This window comes from Gadus chalcogrammus, chromosome 13 (genome assembly GCF_026213295.1).
Source record: "Gadus chalcogrammus isolate NIFS_2021 chromosome 13, NIFS_Gcha_1.0, whole genome shotgun sequence".
Lineage (NCBI taxonomy): Eukaryota > Metazoa > Chordata > Actinopteri > Gadiformes > Gadidae > Gadus > Gadus chalcogrammus.
In genome coordinates, this window is record NC_079424.1 from 22,143,313 (window position 1) to 22,166,707 (window position 23,395).

Below are 23,395 nucleotides of genomic sequence, written 5' to 3' on the forward strand. Positions count from 1 at the left end.
ACACACACACACACACACACACACACACACACACACACACACACACACACACACACACACACACACACAAACACCCCCCCCCCCCCCCCCCACACACACACACACACACACACACACACACACACACACACACACACACACACACACACACACACACACACACACACACACACACACACACACATACACACACACACACACACACACACACACATACTAACTCAGCAATACTGTGTCCCTGGCAACCAGCTAGTTCGTCTTTTAATAGCTCTGGATGGCGTCTGAGCAGCAGCTGCTTGTGTCGGTCAAATGGCCCCTCTCTCGCCTCCTTCTTTGACATTTCTGCCACATCCTGGTCTCTGCTTTTCCCCTTTCTACCATTCCACTCCCAAGTCCGCCGGGCTCCTGTCTGCTTTGTAGGCCGTCTCTGTCTTCCATGTGTCTCTCCTCCTCTCTCTGCTCCGCTCTCCCCCTCAAACCCTCCACCCAACTCTTGACTCTGGACACCCAGACATTCGGGACCTATATTCCACACTGAGCATGGCGGACCGGAAGACTGCCCAGCCCAGGAGGAAAGAGAGGAAGGAAGCGGCAGCAGAAGCGCCTAAAGACAAAAAGGAAGTGGCGATGCAGGTAGCGGTCGGCGCCGTGGACGGAGGCCAGCCGCTGGGGAACGGAGAGGCGGAGGCCGGCGCCGCCAACGGAGAGGCTGTGGAGCCCATGGAGCTGCCTCCATTTGAGATCATCACAGGGTACGTCCCCACTCACCACACACTCACACCACTAGTACCAACAGCAGTCTGGAGGTCAGGGCTGATCACCATGGGATCTGATCTTGATTGGACATAATGAAACGCACACTTTGGTTTAGCAACATGAATCTGTACAGAGATGAAAGCACCAGAATACTGACATGCTGACGCACACACACAGACACGCAAACAAACTCAAACAGACACGCAGAAACACACAGACATGCACGCACAAACACAAACACACAGACACGCAGACACACACACACACACACACACACACACACACACACACACACACACACACACACATACATACACACTCACACACACACACTCACATACACACTCACACACACACACACACGCAAATACACACAAACACACACACACACACTCACACTCACACACACACACGCACACACATTACGTATCTCTGATAAGATATCTCTGATAAGATAGGCTATTTGAACACAATATGAGTGACAGAGATTTAAAGGAGTTTGCAACAAGAGTTGCTGGTTCCTGGCCTGCTGTTGAATATGTCAATGGTCACAGGTCTATAAATAAAGATCTAGGATTCCACTGTTGGCAGACACTAAAATAGAAGCCCACATTGACCTGATTATCTTATGGACCTTATGGTCTCCAGGAATCCCTCCGGCTACTTGAACTCTTTTTATTGCGTGGTAAAAGTATCTAAGAAAGGGCTCGGAGTCAATTGACCTACAGGGAGGAGGTAGAAGCTAGCGTTGCAGCACATTCTGCCATTGATATTCACATAATCATGCACACACAACAGGCACGCACAAGCATGCACGCACACAGCCAATGAGGACAAAAGCTTTGGTTTGCTTGAGCAAAATTTTGCAATGCATAACATTTGCTAGCTCGTAGCCTAAATGAACAGGGACAATGCTGATCGATAGTGATTTCAATAAAGTTATCAATAAAATTGCATCCTATAACTGATATATTCTACAAATTAAAGACAGTGTCTGACCCGTACCTCTCTTTTTGTTCACGAGAATCTTACCATCGACACTCCTAAACCCCTCCCACTCACCATAACCCCCTCCCACTAACCCTAAGCCCCTAGCACTCACCCATAACCCAACCAAGACGTCCGCTGGGTCAGTTTACGTGACACAGTTCACAGCGGTCAGAATGGACTCCGGAGGTTTTTGAATTTTCTGAGTAGCCCCCCTGCCAGCCGGAGAAGCTCCATGGCACACAGTGAGAAATCAATATGTCTTAATGTATCCATAACCCATCCTGCTTAATTCTGCATCCTCACAAAATGGCCCACTTTAATTTGATTTCAGTTGCTTAAAGGGGACATATTATACCACCAGGTGTGAGTGTGATTAGAGGTTACAAGCCGTTTTGAAAATCTGCATCTTCTGACATGGATGAATTGGGCGAAAAATGGCTTGTAACAGCTAATCACACTCACACCTGGTGCTATAATATGTCACTTTTAAAAACTCTGCCAACATGGATGTCAACATTGTACCAGATACATTAACAGATACATTAAAGATATTATGTTTTCCTCCCTGAAGGATAAGCTGGTCTAAAGATTGTATTCAAGAAAATGTATTTCATGGAGATAAGATCTCAAGTCAGTATTTATCGTTTTCTTCATTTCTCATCTTCAACCGAAACAGAGACCGCATCGACCCTTTCGCTTTCAAGTTTCAGTTCAAGAACGTGGAGTACTCCTCAGGGCGGAACAAGACCTACCTGTGCTACCTGGTGGACAAGGGCTCCGCCGACGGCCTGGCCCGGGGCTACCTGGAGGACGAGCACGCCGGGCTGCATGCCGAGGAGGCCTTCTTCTTACAGATACTGCCTGACTACGACCCCGAGCTCAAATACAACGTCACCTGGTACGAAGCTATGCTGGCCCTTCACATGTTATGTCCACCACCTGGTAACTACGCTGGCCCTTGGTACCTACACACAAAGGTAGGAATACTACCATGTGTTCCTCTGAAGAGTAAAGTACTACTTTGACTCCCTCCTCAGGTATGTGTCATCTAGTCCATGCACGGCCTGTGCGTCAAAAATCGTGGAGGCTCTAAAGATAAGGAAGAACGTCAAACTCAGCATCTTTGCCTCCCGGCTGTTTGAGTGGGAGGAGCCAGAGATCCAGACGGGCCTCAAAGCCATGCAAGAGGCGGGCTGCAAACTGAGGATCATGAAGCCCCTGGACTTCTCCTATATTTGGGACACATTTGTGGAGAACGATGAATGTGACCTGAACCTCTGGGAAGACTGCAAGGACAGCTATGAGTATTACCAGGAGAAGCTGGCAGACATACTGCAGTACTAGCCAGAGTGAGTGTTGAGGGGCGGGGCGGTGGAGGGCAAAGCGGGGAGGATGGTGACCCAATAGACACACCCTACATTGCTAGTGTTGGGGACCCAATAGACACAGTTCACGCTAAATTGGTAGTGTTGGGGACCCAATAGACACAGTTCACACTACATTGGTAGTGTTGGGGACCCAATAGACATAGTTCACACTACATTGGTATTGTTGGGGACACAATAGGCACAGTTCACACTAAATTGGTAGTGTCGGGGACACAATAGACCCAATAGACACAATACACACTACATTGATAGTATGCTGTGTAGTTCAAGGTGCCGTACCTATAATTTGAGTGCCATTTGTTGTGACTGAAATGCTCTGTAAAATGTCTGCTCCAATTGGTTGCAAGCCTAACCCAATTTACATTTAAGATCACTCCCTGCCCACTTCTGACCAATCAGGGAATGTTTCCCTGGGAGCAGAATAGGAGGTAGGAAGGGAGGGAGAGGGGAGGGAGGGAGGGAGGGAGGGAGGGAGGGAGGGAGGGAGGGAGGGAGGGAGGGAGAGGAGAGCGGGATGGAGTGAGAGGAGAGAGGGAAGGAGGGAGAGAAAAAAACCTTAAAAAACCCATGCTTAACACAGCTTAAGCTGTGTTAAGCAAGCTCTTAACCCCATGTTTAAGAGTCAGAGCAGGTACAGCAGGTAGATACTGTGATACACAACATGATGTTGATACTGCTATATCCTCTCTCGTTCTGTCTCCCTCAACATAGGAACACAGTTGACTCAACACAGAACATCATCATAACTCGAAGACCACCTCTACTGCATCAGCCTCCATGTTGTTCCCCTTTTGGTGATCGATCTGTATTGTCCATAATGCACAATGCATAATGTTTGTTTTTATCTAATTGAGTAGATGTTTTTTTAATTACAAAAATGTAATACTTAGTTATAAATTAAAATAAAAAAAATATTTTAAGAGAAGTTAGCAGAATATGCGCTTGAGTATGCAAGTATGCAATGTACAATTGCAAAATCCATCAGGACAGATTTGTTGATCCATTTGTCATTTGAACCACCTGTATGAATGGATTTATGTGTTTATGTGTGTTAATCTAAATGGATTCACAAACCTTGAATACATTCACCAACCAAAAGATTAATCTTTGCAGAATTTTAGACAGAGGTTCACTATTCCAATAGCTCTTGTAATACGACTTACACACTCACATTACATATATCATATTATATAAGCCAATTTAGGTATTTTATTCATGCTGTTTATTTGCCATATATCTTAGTAATGGAATGCACTGCCAGTATTGCAATGCACAGTGCAGGGCACACTGCCAGTGTGGCAGTGCACATCTGTGTTTCAAATGCTGCTTCATCCAACCTGAACCAGCCATCATCTTCACTCGGCCAATAATGTGGAACTGAGTAAGACAATCTCACCTCTTTTATTCATTAATACAATTATAGATATAATAATATATCATCAATGTATATTATCTATATTTATAATAACTGTTTTCATATGATGTAATAATCCAAAACATGTCTTAAATCATATTAATACTTAAAATAAAAGTGCTATTTTAAATTATTATTTGTGACCTTCTCAATGTTCTGATTGTGTATTTAAATTGGCACTGATTTGTAACTGAATCAAACCAAGAACGCAAACAGGGCCAACGTCTGGCTCACCTTAAAGGCGTCTTCTTTCTGTTCTTAAATGGGGACGCCAAATCAACCATCAGGGTCACAGTTCCTACTAACATAGTGAGGAAAAAACGTATGCAATGACAAATTATTTGACAGATTATGATTGCAATGTATTTATCTGAGCAACATTTACTATTATTACAAGGCATTTAAATACACAACATAGTAGATTGCTTAATACAAAGTTAAACAATGATGGCAAGCTTACTGATATCAAAAATACTTTAGAAAATTATAATAAAATGACTGAAAGAAATATTCCATCACATATTGAGCGTAAACATAACAAGTGATGTATCCAATACTTTGTATTGTTGTCCATGCAATGGATTCAATTATATATAATAACTAGGTATATAAATTGATCTATATATAGATCAATATATATAGATCAATATATATAGATCAATATATATATATATATATATATATATATATATATGTGATTCTATGGCTCTCTCTCTGGCAGTGGCATCAGGTAGGGATTAAAAACGTCTCTGAGCAGGTTGTCCCTGGCTGCTCTGTACTGGCCGTTTGACCCAACAGACTGGGGGCTTCCCCCTAAGCGGGCCCCCAGCCCTGGACCCAGGCCCAACCGGAGGGCCTTGGGGGGGATGAGCGGGGCGGAGCGGGGCTGGGCGGTGTGGAGGCCCTCCATGGCGCTGGACAGCCAGATCAGTCTCCTGAGGCTCTGGATGCTGCGGCCGCGGTCGTGCAGGAGCTGGTGTTCGGTCACCGAGCGACGGCTGAGGTAGGGGTACACGGAGCAGAAAGGTTGTTCTACTGCATCTACTGCACGGTACCGTCAACAACAAGAACAACCTTAAGACCCAAACCTTAGCATGTAGGACGGACGGCACAGAAAGGTTGTTCTACTGCATCTACCAAATCTGACACAGTTTTACTGTTACTGCAAAGAGCCACATCACACACACACACACACACACACACACACACACACACACACACACACACACACACACACACACACACACACACACACACACACACACACACACACACACACACACACACACGTAAACACCTCTGCTCAGAACTCTGCTCTGACAGATTTACTGTAATTTACTTTCATAAATGCAGCCATCGTTGTTTCGTTCACATTTATGCCAAGGGTTCTTTTAATGGCACATAATCAAGGAGTTATTCTTTGATCACACAATCGTTTCACACAGATCGTGCAAATATTGCAAAAAGGCTTGTCTTGTATGTCGCAAGACTCATCCCATGAGACACAAAAATACTTGCATGCTTGAAGATCGGAGTGCAGCTGCTTTTTAATAGCCGTGTTGATGTCTGATATTCTGTTTCCTTCAGTAAACGATTTTACACTGCCAAATATAACCATCTTATGCCCGCCTTTTTCCCGCCATGGTCCGCGGGTTTACACTAACAGAGGTTATATACCGGCTCTAAAGCAGAGACAACGCAGCGTTATCAAAATGAGTAGTTCTTACTGGAGAGACGTTGAAATCCGCAAGCTGCTGACTATCATGGGAGAGAAGGGGATGCAGTCGCATTTAACGCAGACGGAGAAAGAGGGTGCGATCTACGAGAAAGATGCAGAGCAACTTTCCTTACAAGGCTTTTGTCTGGATAAAAAACATGTGGTCAGCAAAATAAAGAATATGTTGGCGTCTTTGCACTTGTAAATAGTAGCCTACACTGAGATGTCTCATTCGTGCATGCGAGTGGCTTGAATAAAAATAAAAATAAAACATTCGGAGAATGCAAATATTCCAAAGACGTCTACTCTCAGTGCGTAGCCCAGTCTACTCCATTGAACCATGAAAGCCGGCTCTGTGACGGAGGCGGAATAAACCCCCTCGGTTTTACACAAGCAAGACAGTGAAATTGCAGGGTGTGCCAATCCACGACCGAACCGGCTTGGCAGTGTAAAAATGCCTAGTGTGGCGGGACAGTTGGACGTCTGATACCATTCGTTTTAGATTGTTGTTTTCAGGAGACAAGATTTCAACAACAAGTGAGCTGAAGTGGCGCTGAAGATTTTGCAGAGTGGCTCGCCATTACGTTATTTTTTTTTCTCCCACTCTGTTAAAAACGTCCTGTGTTCATCTTCATATTTTCGTTTTGCAGTGCATTTTTCCCTGCCACTTTGTGAGTGAACTTGACACAAATTGTTTACTTAACAATAAGGTTTTCCTTACCTCCAAGCAGAGCGAGTAGTTTTATGTTTGGTACTCATGTTTACATACTCATGTTTACATACAAAGTGAATGTACAGAAGCGATCACACGAAAACGCACATTTGCGTGAGATGAAAATATTCATGCGGCTCGGGAGCTGAGAGAAAAGAAGGGGAGAGATTGAGCAGTATATCATCTTGTGCTGCTGCAAAACTTGAAAAATAGCAGTAGCAATCAGTTCCCCATTAGTGAAGTTCAAGTAGAACAGCTCCCCCTGCAGGTGGCGTCCAACCTCTCGGTTGAAACACATTTATTGTCCCTATAGACACGTTTTAAGATAATTACATGAATATGCTTTATTGCAAAACGTTTAGGTTCCTAAAAACACATTGTCACTTTATAAAAACGACTTGTACTATCATGTGTTTAATCATAGCTTACAGAAGGTAAAGAGCTCCTTCAACACAGCGCTCACCTCTCATCCTCCTGACACCGGCCAGCCGGGACCAGAGCCAAAACAAGAACAGCAAGGAACAGCACAGGATTACGATCAAACCACATCTTCTGCAATGGATAAAGAGAAGCCATGAATGACACTAATCACCATAGAGACTGATGTGCTCCTTATGATCAGGGACACTCATCATGAATGATCAAACTCGTACACCATCACTTTGGACCCACTCCAAAAATGTTTACATTCTCCTAAAACTCAGTTTATCACGGGGGGCGAACTGACCTGAAAATTAAATCTTCATTCATGCGTTGATTTAATACAAATAATATTCATAAGACTTAGGATCTCTCGGATGACATAAAGCAATAAGCTCCCTGCGGGCTGTAAAGAATTGAGGCAGTACTTACGTCCGCCCCGGGTTGGACGAGCAGGGTCATCAGTGCTCTGACTTACAGCCTTTCACTGCTGATCATTGTGCTGCAAGGCTTTTTATAGAGCTCCTCTCTCATACACACACACACACACACACACACACACACACACACACACACACACACACACACACACACACACACACACACACACACACACACACACACACACAAACACACACACACACACACACACACACACACACACACACACACACACACACACACACACACACACAAACACACACACACAAACACACAGAAACAGGCACACACTCGTACATGCACACACACACAAACACACACGCACATGCAAAAGCTCACACCACACCACAATCACACACATAAGCACACACACACAGTTTAACATGCTCAGGCATATGTACCCCCCCATTGGCTGAGTTAATAGACACAGATCCACTCATTGCTTAAGTTTATCATGCAATGAAGAGAATAATAAATCCATTAATCAGGATTTAGATGAACCTTTAGTCTGAGTTCCGTTTGTCTGAGCATAATTAATGATTTTGTTAATATACCTTATTGTTGAGATATAAGGGTGAGGGAGATTCCACCATCTTTCGTGCTATTCACATAAAATAACTCTGTGGGTCTTTAGACTTAAGTGAAATAACTGTGTGCACAGCTCAAACATTGCGACACTGTGATTCTGCTTTAGAGAAACATCTGAAAGCAAGGGGTAAATGTTTTCTCCAATCCACACTCTCACACACAAGCAAGAGCGCAAACACACACATGCAGACACGCACGCACGCACACACACACACACACACACACACACACACACACACACACACACACACACACACACACACACACAGACACAGACAGACAGACAGACACACACTGACACACACACACACACACACACACACACACACACACACACACACACACACACACACACACACACACACACACACACACACACACACACACACACACACACACACACAAACATGCCTAGTTAAGATGTTTGTTCCTTGGTTTCGCTTTCACATGACATTTTCACAACTGAAACTATTCTCCCACCAGCTAACAAGCCCTAATGAAGCTGTGACACCACTTCCTGGGATGACAGAAGCATCTCCACCATCACTGCTGGCAACACTGTTGTCTTGACTACATGGTGGAAGGTTTCCCTTGGTGAGAAATGCTGTCTGGTAAGGCAAGTTTATCTACACATCACCAATGTGTAGATAATTCACTCATCATTCAAATGTCATTGATTACAAATGCATTTTCAATTACAGTAAAAGCTGGGGCAAACGTTGTTTTGAAAAAAATAAATGTTGAGACCAGATTTAAAAGAATAAACAGACCTAAAAGCAGCTCCATCGTGATAGGTCTGATGCCTGGGAACAGCCAGCAGTGTTCTGGGAGCAGGGAGCAGCGTTCTGTTAACAGTGAGCAGCGTTCTGTTAACAGTGAGCAGTGTTCTGTTAACAGTGAGCAGTGTTCTGTTAACAGTGAGCAGCGTTCTGGGAACAGCCAGCAGTGTTCTGTTAACAGGGAGCAGCGTTCTGTTAACAGTGAGCAGCGTTCTGTTAACAGTGAGCAGCGTTCTGGGAACAGCCAGCAGTGTTCTGTTAACAGTGAGCAGCGTTCTGTTAACAGTGAGCAGCGTTCTGGGAACAGTGAGCAGCGTTCTGTTAACAGTGAGCAGCGTTCTGTTAACAGTGAGCAGCGTTCTGTTAACAGTGAGCAGCGTTCTGTTAACAGTGAGCAGTGTTCTGTTAACAGTGAGCCCCGTTCTGTTAACAGTGAGCAGCGTTCTGTTAACAGTGAGCAGCGTTCTGTTAACAGTGAGCAGTGTTCTGTTAACAGTGAGCAGTGTTCTGTTAACAGTGAGCAGTGTTCTGTTAACAGTGAGCAGTGTTCTGGGAACAGTGCGCTGTTCTGTTCTGTTAACAGTGAGCAATGTTCTGTTAACAGTGAGCAATGTTCTGTTAACAGTGAGCAGTGTTCTGTTAACAGTGAGCAGTGTTCTGTTAACAGTGAGCAGTGTCCTGTTAACAGTGAGCAGTGTTCCGGGAGCAGGAGCAGTGTTCTGTTAACAGTGAGCAGTGTTCCGTTAACAGTGAGCAGTGTTCCGGGAGCAGGAGCAGTGTCCTGTTAACAATGAGCAGTGTCCTGTTAACAATGAGCAGTGTTCTGTTAACAGTGAGCAGTGTTCTGTTAACAGTGAGCGGTGTTCTGTTAACAGTGAGCAGTGTTCTGTTAACAGTGAGCGGCGTTCTGTTAACAGTGAGCAGAGTTCTGTTAACAGTGAGCAGCGTTCTGTTAACAGTGAGCAGTGTTCTGTTAACAGTGAGCAGTGTCCTGTTAACAGTGAGCAGTGTTCCGGGAGCAGGAGCAGTGTTCTGTTAACAGTGAGCAGTGTTCCGTTAACAGTGAGCAGCGTTCTGGGAACAGCCAGCAGTGTTCTGTAAACAGTGAGCAGCGTTCTGTTAACAGTGAGCAGCGTTCTGGGAACAGTGGGCAGCGTTCTGTTAACAGTGAGCAGCGTTCTGTTAACAGTGAGCAGCGTTCTGTTAACAGTGAGCAGCGTTCTGTTAACAGTGAGCAGCGTTCTGTTAACAGTGAGCAGCGTTCTGTTAACAGTGAGCAGTGTTCTGTTAACAGTGAGCCCCGTTCTGTTAACAGTGAGCAGCGTTCTGTTAACAGTGAGCAGCGTTCTGTTAACAGTGAGCAGTGTTCTGTTAACAGTGAGCAGTGTTCTGTTAACAGTGAGCAGTGTTCTGGGAACAGTGAGCTGTTCTGTTCTGTTAACAGTGAGCAATGTTCTGTTAACAGTGAGCAATGTTCTGTTAACAGTGAGCAGTGTTCTGTTAACAGTGAGCAGTGTTCTGTTAACAGTGAGCAGTGTCCTGTTAACAGTGAGCAGTGTTCCGGGAGCAGGAGCAGTGTTCTGTTAACAGTGAGCAGTGTTCCGTTAACAGTGAGCAGTGTTCTGTTAACAGTGAGCAGTGTTCTGTTAACAGTGAGCAGCGTTCTGTTAACAGTGAGCAGAGTTCTGTTAACAGTGAGCAGCGTTCTGTTAACAGTGAGCAGTGTTCTGTTAACAGTGAGCAGTGTCCTGTTAACAGTGAGCAGTGTTCCGGGAGCAGGAGCAGTGTTCTGTTAACAGTGAGCAGTGTTCCGTTAACAGTGAGCAGTGTTCCGGGAGCAGGAGCAGTGTCCTGTTAACAATGAGCAGTGTTCTGTTAACAGTGAGCAGTATTCTGTTAACAGTGAGCAGTGTTCTGTTAACAGTGAGCAATGTTCTGTTAACAGTGAGCAGTGTTCCGTTAACAGTGAGCAGTGGAACTGTTAACAGTGAGCAATGTTCCGGGAGCAGGAGCAGTGTTCTGGGAAAAGGGAGCAGTGCTCTTTGAACAGCCATCAGTGTTCCGGGAAGAGTGAGCAGGGCGCTCCTGAGGACCAGAGAGCTTTAGTGTGCTCATAACTAACAAGCAGATCAGAGATGGATTTGGATACTAACCTATTCAGTGCTTTATACACTAGAGGTATCGAATGCAATAAGTAAAATAACAATAACAAATAACACTTATCGCCGTATAAATTGTAATAAGACTTGTCTGTTGAATGTAATGCAGTTAAGTTGAATTGAATGAATTCGTCAACTTTATTTTAATTAATGAAACACAAGGGGCCGGTTGTACCAGTCTTAACTAAGCTGTTGTTCTGTCACGCTCTACTGAGGAGACTGGCAGATTTGAACCCAAAAGCACGACTCAGAGACAAGCAAATACAATGATATTCCGTTCTTTACTTCGTTAAGCAAATCAACGGGGACGGGGCGGAGAACGTAGTCGGGGACAGGCAGGGTCGGGAAACCGGGACAGGAGACAGGCGAACGAGGATCCAGAAGGACGAGGCGGGGAACGTTGTCGGGGACAGGCAGGATCGGGAAACCGGGACGGAAGACAGGCGAACGAGGATTCAGAAGGACGAGGCGGGGAACGTAGTCGGAAACAGGCAGGATCGGGAAACCGGGAACAGGAGACAGGCGAATTACTGGAGAGACTAGCATGAACCTAACAGCGAAGACAATCTGGCAACAGGTGAACAGTGTTCAGCCAACTTAAAGGCTCCACTAATCACCTGACGCAGCCCAGCTGAGAGGGTGAAAGGGGCGTGACGGACAGACCGTGACATGTTCTGTTGTTTCTGGGTTTGCGCAGCGGAATCCATGCTAGCATTTCGCTGCTGTTCCCTTCTCGAGGCTGTTCTGGGCTCCTCCTCGGTCCACACGCACCTTTTGTTGCTACCAGAACCAGACATGTGTTCGCACATAATGGGCGGTAGAAGGCTTTTTCTAATGCAATACTAGAAAAGCTAATTTAGATGTGTGTGCCGTGACGAGTAACTGTGGACAGCTTCACCACCACTTTGGACGCAGAGTCTAGTCCTCCAAAGTTTCAGGGCTCGTGGTGAAGTTTTGTTCATGACCGGCGAAGATTGCTCCTTGTAAGTATCGAGCTTGCGTGATGGCGGACCAAATATGCTGTTTTTAATTTGGTAGGGGCTGGTTGAATCTTGGCAGGTTTGGTAGGGCCTAATGGCTCAGCTGCTGGTGCAGTAAGTAAACCTTTTTTTAGTGGGCCGTTGAACCCCAAGTCCGACTTCTCATGATAGAGACACCAGCTGCAGCTGTTACGGCCTGATTCCACCGGACGCGTTACGGCAACGTTACGGCAGCGGCACGTCTTGGCCGCGGTCACCGCAGCAGATAGGTTCCACTCTAATCAATGAGACCATTTCCACAGGGCGCGGCTGCGGAACGTCTCAGCAACGTCCCAGGAGCGGCTCGCCGTGCCGCAGCGCTATCATTCCGTAGCATTTCTATTTTTGCCGCAAGCCGTTGCTGAACCGCGTAAATTTCAACAGAGCAGATCGATCAGGGCAGGAAGTGAAAAAGTAAAAGCCATAGAGCATTCCGGTCCATTTTCAAAATAAAACACAATAAATAAAACACCAACATTATTACGTCATGACCGGTGGCACAAGGTCAGCAGTCAATCAATCAAAGGGTCTCAAATCATCCTTTTTATAAGAACAATGTCAGAAAGGACAAAGCGTGGCATTTAATTGCAGTCGTTTTGGGAGTGGAAGGTGAATACATTAGGTTTAGGATTATCGCGGGATCTTGTGATCTCGCGTGAATACGGCTGGCTCGCAAGGCAGCGTTGCGCTGCCGTAACGCGCCCGGTGGAAATGCAAGCAGGGCAAGTCGCGGCCAAGACGTGCCGCAGCCGTAACGTTGCCGTAAAGGCTAGATTCCACCGGAGGCGTACGCGCCGCGGGACGGCTGCGCCGCGGTCACGCTGCTGATCGCTTCGACTATAATCAATGAGACCATTTCCACCAGGCGCGCCGCGGAACGTTTCAGCAGCGTCCCAGGAGCGGCGTGCCGCGCCGCGGCGCTATCTTTCCGTCCAATTCTATTTTTGCCGCGAGCCGCTGCTAAACCGCGTCAATTTCGACAGAGCAGGTCGAGCCGGGCAGGAAGTGAAAAGTAAAAGCCATAGAGCATCCGGTAAATTTTCAAAATAAAACACAATACTCAGCTCATGTAACTTCACATCAACATTATTACGTCATGACCGGTGGGTCTGCTCAGAGGGTCGGCAACATTGACGACGAGAGACTCATTGTCGAAGTTCAGCAACATGAAGTCATTTATGTACCAAATCATCCTTTTTATAAGGAAAATGTCAGAAAGGACAAAGCGTGGCATTTAATTGCAATAGTTTTGGGAGTGGAAGGTGAGTACATTAGGTTTAGGATTATCGCGTGATCTCGTGATCTCGCGTGAATACGGCTGGCTCGCAAGGCAGCGCTACGCTGCCGTTACGCGCCCGGTAGGAATGGACGCAGGGCAGAGGACGCAGCCGTTCCGCGGCGCGTACGCGTCCGGTGGGATCCCGGTGTAAAGGCCTCCACACACCGGCGCCGCAGCGCAGCGTCGCGTATTTTACGCGCGTCAAAAGCACGCCCCTAGCACCAACAGGAGGCGGCGCGACGGCCGCGCTGCAGTATAAAATCAGGAAGTCACCTGTCAATCAACCGCAGCAAAGACACGAAACGCAATGGGTGAGTAGCCTATTGTAGCCTAGTTTATTTATTTTCCATCTTTTTGGCTGAATAGTTGGAAAAATGTAGGCTAATCTGCGCAGTGAAAGTATGTTTTCAAGCATCAGATCAACTTAGTTTGTAGGGCACTTTATCGTTTTATTGACTGTCATTTCTTATTTATTTTATATTTTGCAATTATTCATCTACTGCATCAACAATCTCAATATCTGCAGGACCTTCTATTAAGCCTTTTTAGTATATAGTGCAGTCACCTTTTAAGGCCAATTGTTATTGTGTGTATTTATTGTATTGAGCTCCTGGATGGCTTTATTGATCCCCATTGGGACCAATACAGTATCTATCTATCTATCCATCTATCTATCCTTAACATAGCCACACATTTACATGTATGCAGCCAGTAGTTAGCCATTTTAATTGAGCAAGCTCTTTTACATTTTATTGAGTTTTTTTTATTTCAACAGAACAAATAACTGTTGCCAGACAGAGGGGGGCTGCCCTTCTTCTCCTGCAAGGAGCAAGGAGAAGACGAAGGGTTTGGGTGCACCCCATCAATGAACGGAGACAAGAACAGGGGGTATGCCACAATCTGGTCCAGGAGCTCCGTGCAGATCCTGAGAGGCACGCCAATATTTCAATTCGCTACTAAGTGTGCAATGGCAGAACCATATGGTGCAGCCTATATGATGACCTATAATCTAGTTATTATCCCTCTCTGGTATACTCTTTTGCATATATATACATTTTTTTTATCCCTCGGGATAAATACAGTGATGTTATTGCTGTGCTGGATTCAGTAGCCAGTGTATTTTATTTGAGTGCTCGAGACACTTAATGTTATTTTTCCCTAAATCCAGAGAGACAGTTAATACATGTTCTGATAACAGAGAGACAGTTAATACATGACAATGCATTTTTGAGTTTTGCCTGTGTTTCCTTTTACTTATCTATTTTATTGTATGAGAATGTTTCTATGTGAAGCACTTTGAGTCTGCTTCATGTATTAAAAGTGCTATATGAATGAAGTTGCCTTGCCTTAAATAAAAAAATATATATTACAAGTAATCTGGTTTCTACCTACATGGTGTGATTATATGTGACTTGATTTCGTCTATTTCCCATTATGGTTAATGGTTTGGGTACTTAGTCCACCATTGTTGATTTCTCACCTGAAGATCCAATCTCCAGAGCTATGGCTCGCCAGGCAATGACCTTTTTGGAGTTGTCTTTGTAATGACGGGAACTTTGGTCATACAATTCGACGTATTTTTCCACCCTCGACGACCAGTCTCTCATCGTCCATTCTCGTAATTGTTTCTCACAAACGAAAGAGGGCGACATCCAGTGGTGAGGGGTAGATATGGAGGTGCCTACGGGACCCGGGATGAACAAACCAGCTTTTACAATGCGCTTTTTCAGGGGCGGCGACGCTCGGGAATAGAACATTGTCTCGAAGAGTAGTTGGGCGGCGCGGCGCGGAACGCTGCCGCGCGGCTAGTCGGCGCCGGTGTGTGCTAGTGTAACCTGCGTTGTGTTTTGTTTCCCTTCAAGCATTGGACTCGGACGCTCAGCATTGGATGCAGCGGTTTTATTGCCTGCACAATGGGTCAGCAACATAAAGGACAGGTTTAGAGCATTTCCTGGTCCGCCTGCAGCAGTTACCGTCTTTTCTGCTCTATAATTTATTATATATATTTAAAACAGTTGCGCTAAACAGCGCGCATAAACAGGTGATCCCTCCCCTCATGTGGCGACCAGCGGTATTCAGTGGCGGCGCCAGGGGGGGGCTAGGGGGTGCTAGAGCACCCCCTAGATTGGCCATAGCACCCCCATAGCACCCCCAAGAAAATAATGGTTTATTTATTATTGTTATTTAATAACAGTTCTTAATGAAATGTATTGTGTGATAATAATATTTTAATCACAAAAGAAAATAACAGATTGAAATAAACAGATTGTTCACCTAGCACGACACAGACACGTTGCGTGCGTGAACGTGATTGTTCAATGAGTAGGCTATAGGCTAGTAACAGTAATCCTGGCGATCGGTCAATTTTAAGTCAAGCGTTCACAAAATCACGAAAATGGATCGGCTCTTTTTGAAAGCATTTCTGACTCTTTGCCTGTTTAAATTAATTCTATCTGACATTCTAATCTGCCGTCTTTAGTTAGAAGTGTAGGCTATTGAACTTGGTATGTTTAGTTTAATTTGTCGCTCATGGTAGTGGTGACCTGGTAGTCATCTGGCGCAAACTTTAATCCACACACTGAAGTAAGTGAAGTATTTGGGATTACGTTATCTATAACATGCTGCATCCATTTTGACCGTCGGAGATGAACGCGGCTTTGTGCGCGTCCGTCAGAAGTAGCCTAATGACAATAATAATACGATCGATTTGAATGGTGCTTTTTATGTACCCCAAAGACCCGTTAGAGAGCAAACGTGTAAACATAGGCCTATGTGACGATATGGTGGGGAGGTGTTGTAGTAGAGAAAAATGCGACTCATATGCTATCACCCTAATTTCATAGCACCCTCAGTAAAACGCCGAGCACCCCCATAGCACCACCAGAAAAAAATCTCTGCCGCCGCCACTGGCGGTATTGCATGTAAAAATGGCGGGACCGGCTAGATTTTGAATGCTAGCATTGAATGCTAGCAACGCCACAAGTGGGATTATAAACATACATTTAACTAAAACAACCTATCGGTTACCTGCACAATGGGTCAGCAACATAAAGGACAGGTTTAGAGCATTTCCTGGTCCGCCTAGACAAAATACATACAATATTACAAATGCAAACGAAAATCAAAACTCAAATAAAAGAAACAATACAATGCCAAATATATGAAGAGTGTATTAAACAACCGTCTACAGATAAGTGACAATGATATTGATGAATTACTGAATCAATGAATTAGTTTAATAAAAGTTTCATGCGGACACGTTTTATGCTCAACCTACCTGCAGCAGTTACCGTCTTTTCTGCTGCAGGATATCCGGAATACAACATTAACAACATATCAAAATAAAAGTCTTGACCCAATGATACAGGATTTAACTATACACATACTCATTTTATTTGTTCCGTTACATACACCTCCCTTAAATCCTGCTAAATTGGGGACGTAGCGGAAAACACTCACCAAAATAAAGAGGAAGAGAGATAGAAAAAAAAATAATAAAAAAAAATACCTCCTAGGCCTCAAAACCGAGAAAAAATGCGTGTGGAATGGGGGAGTCAACCTGCTGCAGTTGAGGAACAGCCGGACTCGCACCCAGGACTTCACTCAGACCACCACTGGAATGAGCTTCCAGAACAGCTGAAACATCTGGAGCTCCGACCGAACCAGTGTCTGAGGCTTCGTCGGCGGACGTGTTATGTGGATTTTTGCCTGATCTCAGGACCATCTGATGATTGTTGGAGTACCTGAAGGCATTTTGGACTGTGTCATCCACAACACCACTGAAATTTCTCAAGAGAGACATGTATGGCTCGGTAACAATGCGGTGGCTTACGCAAGACTGGACGAAGGGTTCTCTGCTTAAAGCATCTGCCACAATGTTTCTAGGGCCTGGGACATACTTTATGTCAAAGCTGTATGATGCAAGTTTAGCCACCCATCGCTGTTCACAGGCATCCAGTCTGGGCTTTGTCAAAATGTATGTCAAAGGGTTGTTGTCAGTCCATGCTGTGAAATGTCTTCCCTTAAGCCAATGGCTGAACTTTTCACAAACAGCCCACTTCAGTGCAAAGAATTCAAGTCTATGAGCAGGGTAGTTCATCTGTGACCGAGACAACGTTCTGCTGACTACATCCTTGGCCTTGCCCCTTAAATGGATGAGAATCTCTTCCCCCTGCTCTCCAATAGATAGACCTCCCTTCTTTATGAAAGTTTGCATTAGCTCAATCCACTCTTCAAGAGTAACTGAGTCTGAATTCTCACCTCTGAAAGTAGGGGGATCTCTCACCTTCCTCTGACTCATTACATGTAGCTGAGATGATGACACAGAGTCCTGAGCTGCTATTTTTTTTTCTTCTCTCCGTCTTTTCCATTGTCATGGCTGGCTCACGGGTTACTGGAGCTCAAGGCTTTCTGACTCCTGTTAGTGTGGGTCGGGGTAGAGGTGTGTTGGGGTTGCCTATCCCTTTCCCTCAGCTTAGTGCGTCTGTGGGTACTACTGTAGGGATGGCAGCGAGGACTCCACGTCCTGTTGTTAGTGACACACCACACGCTGCTCACACAGAACAAAATAGTTTCCCTGCGCAACAGGCCCCCTGCACTTCCACTCCTTTAACTACAGAGGACCTTGTAGGCCAGATGAGTGGCATCGTGCAACACATAGGTAAACAACTAGCAGACAGCATTCTCACACACTTGGGTAGGTCTAGTCCTGCGGCGGCTTTGTCTACTCCAAGTGTACACAGTGGTAGCTACGCTCCAGCTCAGGACTCTGTGTCATCATCTCAGCTACATGTAATGAGTCAGAGGAAGGTGAGAGATCCCCCTACTTTCAGAGGTGAGAATTCAGACTCAGTTACTCTTGAAGAGTGGATTGAGCTAATGCAAACTTTCATAAAGAAGGGAGGTCTATCTATTGGAGAGCAGGGGGAAGAGATTCTCATCCATTTAAGGGGCAAGGCCAAGGATGTAGTCAAAGTGGGCATTAAATCAAGTGGCGTTGACATCAGACATAGTCCAGCTTCTATCTATAGCCTTTTAAGGAAGCATTTCAGTTGCAAGCAGTTTTCACCACTGCCTCTGCAAGACTTCTACACAACCTTCCCTGAACCACGGGAAGATCCCTTTGACTACTGGCTTCGCCTTAACTGTGCTGCTGATATTGCTGCCGAGTGTCTCCTGGAACAGGGTAAGCAGCAAGACAGCTTGTCCATTGAGGTCACACGTATGTTCATTAGGAACTGCCCAGATTCAGGTCTATTGCTCACTTTTCGTTCTAAGACCATCGACAAGTGGTCGGCTGCAGAAGTGCAAGAAGTTTTGGATGAGTACCACTCAGAGAAGGTCATCAAAGCAGCAGGGGTAGGGAAAGATGGGGCTGTTGGGGAGAAGAACGTGGCTGTGAACAGGATGGAGGTGGAGAGTAGCCTAGCTCCCCTGTGTAGCGCTCAGCCAAAACCACAGTCCACATCAGCTGATCACTCTGCTCTGGAGAGGATGATTGGTATGATGGAGAAGGTTCTTATGAATACTGCTCAGTCCAGATCAGCGGATAGAAGGACAAGTGGTCTACCTCGTATTCAAGGTCTTAAAGACACACCGTGTTTAGTTTGCAAAGACCCCTCTCATTCTGCCTTGTCACACTGTAAGGATAACAGACTGTGTTTCCAGTGTTTTTCTCCTGACCATGCAAGGGACAGATGTCCACGTAGGGGACAGAGTGCAGTACCCGGTGGCCAGGCGTCAAACTAACAGATCTGCGTGTGGGGGAGGACCACGTAGATTGTGAAAGTGTGCTTCCCAATTCTAGCTTTGAGGCTTTTTCTGACTATGAATCTCTTAGTCAGTTGTACAGTAGTGATTGTTCGTCAGAGAATACAGTTATTTTTCAGAATTTGCAGACAGTTCCCAGGTCTGATAGTTTATTTTACACATCAGTTTCAATAGTGAATGGACTCTTTCAAAGCGCTTATTGATAGTGGATCCATGGCGTGTACTCTTAGTGAGTCTGCTGAAGCCATGTTGTTGAAATACATTCCAAGCATTTCAAAGCAGTCAGCTCAAGATATTGTGATTGTTGGCTGTGGAGGCCATCGTGTCACTCCAACAGCAATCTATGACCTCCAAGTCAGTGTGTACGGTTATTCAATGACTGTTCCCACTTTAGTTGTCCCAGGTCAATCTGAGGAGATGATTCTGGGCAGTAACGTCATCAAAAGGCTTTTGACGTGTCTGAGAGAGGCAGGTGGCAATTGGAAGCTCACGTCCATGCCCAGCAATAACCAGAGTGATGAATGCTCTCAGTTTTTGTCCCTTTTCTCCAACACTCAGAGGTGGAGAGGTGAGTCTGTGCCAGACAGAGTGGGCACTGTAAAGCTCATGAGAAGTGTGACATTAGAGCCACAAACAAAACACAACGCAGGTTACACTAGTACACCCGGAATAATGGGGGCAGACTTTTTGACGCGCCGCAGCGTCGCGTCAAAAAGTCTGCCCCCATTATTCCGGGTGTACTAGCACACACCGGCGCCGACTAGCCGCGCGGCAGCGTTCCGCGCCGCGCCGCCCAACTACTCTTCGAGACAATGTTCTATTCCCGAGCGTCGCCGCCCCTGAGAAAGCGCTTTGTAAAAGCTGGTTTGTACATCGCGGGTCCCGTAGGCACCTCCATATCTACCCCTCACCACTGGATGTCGCCCTCTTTCGTTTGTGATAAACAATTACGAGAATGGACGATGAGAGACTGGTCGTCGAGGTGGAAAAATATGTCGAATTGTATGACCAAAGTTCCCGTCATTACAAGGACAACTCCAAAAAGGTCATTGCCTGGCGAGCCTTAGCTCTGGAGATTGGATCTTCAGGTGAGAAATCAACAATGGTGGACTAAGTACCCAAACCATTAACCATAATGGAAAATAGACGAAATCAAGTCACATATAATCACACCATGTAGGTAGAAACCAGATTACTTGTAATATATATATATTTTTTTAAGGCAAGGCAACTTCATTCATATAGCACTTTTAATACATGAAGCAGACTCAAAGTGCTTCACATAGAAACATTCTCATACAATAAAATAGATAAGTAAAAGGAAACACAGGCAAAGCTCAAAAATGCATTGTCATGTATTAACTGTCTCTCTGGTATCAGATCATGTATTAACTGTCTCTCTGGATTTAGGGAAAAATAACATTAAGTGTCTCGAGCACTCAAATAAAATACACTGGCTACTGAATCCAGCACAGCAATAACAACACTGTATTTATCCCGAGGGATAAAAAAAAAGTATATATATGCAAAAGAGTATACCAGAGAGGGATAATAACTAGATTATAGGTCATCATATAGGCTGCACCATATGGTTCTGCCATTGCACACTTAGTAGCGAATTGAAATATTGGCGTGCCTCTCAGGATCTGCACGGAGCTCCTGGACCAGATTGTGGCATACCCCCTGTTCTTGTCTCCGTTCATTGATGGGGTGCACCCAAACCCTTCGTCTTCTCCTTGCTCCTTGCAGGAGAAGAAGGGCAGCCCCCCTCTGTCTGGCAACAGTTATTTGTTCTGTTGAAATAAAAAAAACTCAATAAAATGTAAAAGAGCTTGCTCAATTAAAATGGATAACTACTGGCTGCATACATGTAAATGTGTGACTATGTTAAGGATAGATAGATGGATAGATAGATAGATACTGTATTGGTCCCAATGGGGATCAATAAAGCCATCCAGGAGCTCAATACAATAAATACACACAATAACAATTGGCCTTAAAAGGTGACTGCACTATATACTAAAAAGGCTTAATAGAAGGTCCTGCAGATATTGAGATTGTTGATGCAGTAGATGAATAATTGCAAAATATAAAATAAATAAGAAATGACAGTCAATAAAACGATAAAGTGCCCTACAAACTAAGTTGATCTGATGCTTGAAAACATACTTTCACTGCGCAGATTAGCCTACATTTTTCCAACTATTCAGCCAAAAAGATGGAAAATAAATAAACTAGGCTACAATAGGTATACTCACCCATTGCGCTTCGCCGGTGTGTGGAGGCCTTAAAGGCGGCTGCATGCTTCAGCGTTGGTGTTACGTTGTTGCGCAAAATTTACTCAAAGCAATTCATGCTCCCTTTTAGGTTGCGCGTGTTGCGCGTGTTGCCAAGCAATTTACCGCCAGAACAGTAGGTGGAGTAATATGTGGAGGAAAGTTTTTCGTTGAAGACGACCTCGAGAATGACGTCTTTGTCTGTGGGAGTCGTTGGTTTGTTTATGTGCCAGATCGTGTTCTCCCCATACACAGTGAATGATGGCAACAGACAGAGGAACAGGGGTGATGAAGTTGTTGATCATTGGGGTTGTATAAATGTGCATATCTCTCTACATTTTAAAACGACATAATGTGTTGGCAGCAAAGTTAACTTCACTTCAGGTTAACTTTGAGCATAAACCAGCCTTAAGGCTGGTTTATGCTCGGTTACGTAAGCGTAAGCGCAAGCGCAAGAGGCCCTTGCGCGCCCTTGCGCCCCCCTTGCGCGACTTCTCACGTCTTGCGTGCGTCGGGTGATTTTTCTAGACTTGCGTCATTTTTTACGTAAGCTTTTACGCGAGCAGCCCAGCCTGCAAGGCTGTGATTGGTTTGCTGGTCTGGTTACTACTTCCTGTCTGGAGTATCACCCGGCAAGCTCATATACAAAAGCATTAACCTGAAGTGAAGTTAACTTTGCTGCCAACACATTCTGTCGTTTTAAAATGTAGAGAGATATGCACATTTATACAACCCCAATGATCAACAACTTCATCACCCCTGTTCCTCTGTCTGTTGCCATCATTCACTGTGTATGGGGAGAACCCATACACAACCCGTGTATGAGTAAATTTTGCGCAACAACGTAACACCAACGCTGAAGGCGGCTGCATGCTTCAGCGTTGGTGTTACGTTGTTGCGCAAAATTTACTCAAAGCAATTCATGCTCCCTTTTAGGTTGCGCGTGTTGCGCGTGTTGCCAAGCAATTTACCGCCAGAACAGTAGGTGGAGTAATATGTGGAGGAAAGTTTTTCGTTGAAGACGACCTCGAGAATGACGTCTTTGTCTGTGGGAGTCGTTGGTTTGTTTATGTGCCAGATCGTGTTCTCCCCATACACAGTGAATGATGGCAACAGACAGAGGAACAGGGGTGATGAAGTTGTTGATCATTGGGGTTGTATAAATGTGCATATCTCTCTACATTTTAAAACGACATAATGTGTTGGCAGCAAAGTTAACTTCACTTCAGGTTAATGCTTTTGTATATGAGCCTGCCGGGTGATACTCCAGACAGGAAGTAGTAACCAGACCAGCAAACCAATCACAGCCTTGCAGGCTGGGCGGCTCGCGTAAAAGCTTACGTAAAAAATGACGCAAGTCTAGAAAAATCGCCCGACGCACGCAAGACGTGAGAAGTCGCGCAAGGGGGGCGCAAGGGCGCGCAAGGGCCTCTTGCGCTTGCGCTTACGCTTACGTAACCGAGCATAAACCAGCCTTGAGGCGGCTGCATGCTTCAGCGTTGGTGTTACGTTGTTGCGCAAAATTTACTCAAAGCAATTCATGCTCCCTTTTAGGTTGCGCGTGTTGCCAAGCAATTTACCGCCAGAACAGTAGGTGGAGTAATATGTGGAGGAAAGTTTTTTGTTGAAGACGACCTCGAGAATGACGTCTTTGTCTGTGGGAGTCGTTGGTTTGTTTATGTGCCAGA

General features: G+C 45.3%; 2 protein-coding genes across 2 annotated transcripts; one reads left to right on the forward strand and one right to left on the reverse strand.

Moving 5' to 3' along the window:
- Nucleotides 1-324: 324 nt before the first annotated feature.
- Nucleotides 325-4,705, forward strand: apobec2a (apolipoprotein B mRNA editing enzyme, catalytic polypeptide-like 2a). The gene is made up of 4 exons (XM_056606858.1): nt 325-752; nt 2,423-2,644; nt 2,784-3,095; nt 3,846-4,705. The coding sequence occupies exons 1-3, from the start codon at nt 541-543 to the stop codon at nt 3,088-3,090; spliced, it is 741 nt and encodes a 246-aa protein (XP_056462833.1). The 5' UTR covers nt 325-540; the 3' UTR covers nt 3,091-3,095; nt 3,846-4,705.
- A 543-nt stretch (nt 4,706-5,248) lies between these two features.
- On the reverse strand, nt 5,249-8,037 carry pth4 (parathyroid hormone 4). The gene is made up of 3 exons (XM_056605308.1): nt 7,830-8,037; nt 7,441-7,529; nt 5,249-5,546 (listed from the first exon to the last, which is right to left on the reverse strand). The coding sequence occupies exons 1-3, from the start codon at nt 7,857-7,859 to the stop codon at nt 5,249-5,251; spliced, it is 417 nt and encodes a 138-aa protein (XP_056461283.1). The 5' UTR covers nt 7,860-8,037.
- Nucleotides 8,038-23,395: the final 15,358 nt, after the last annotated feature.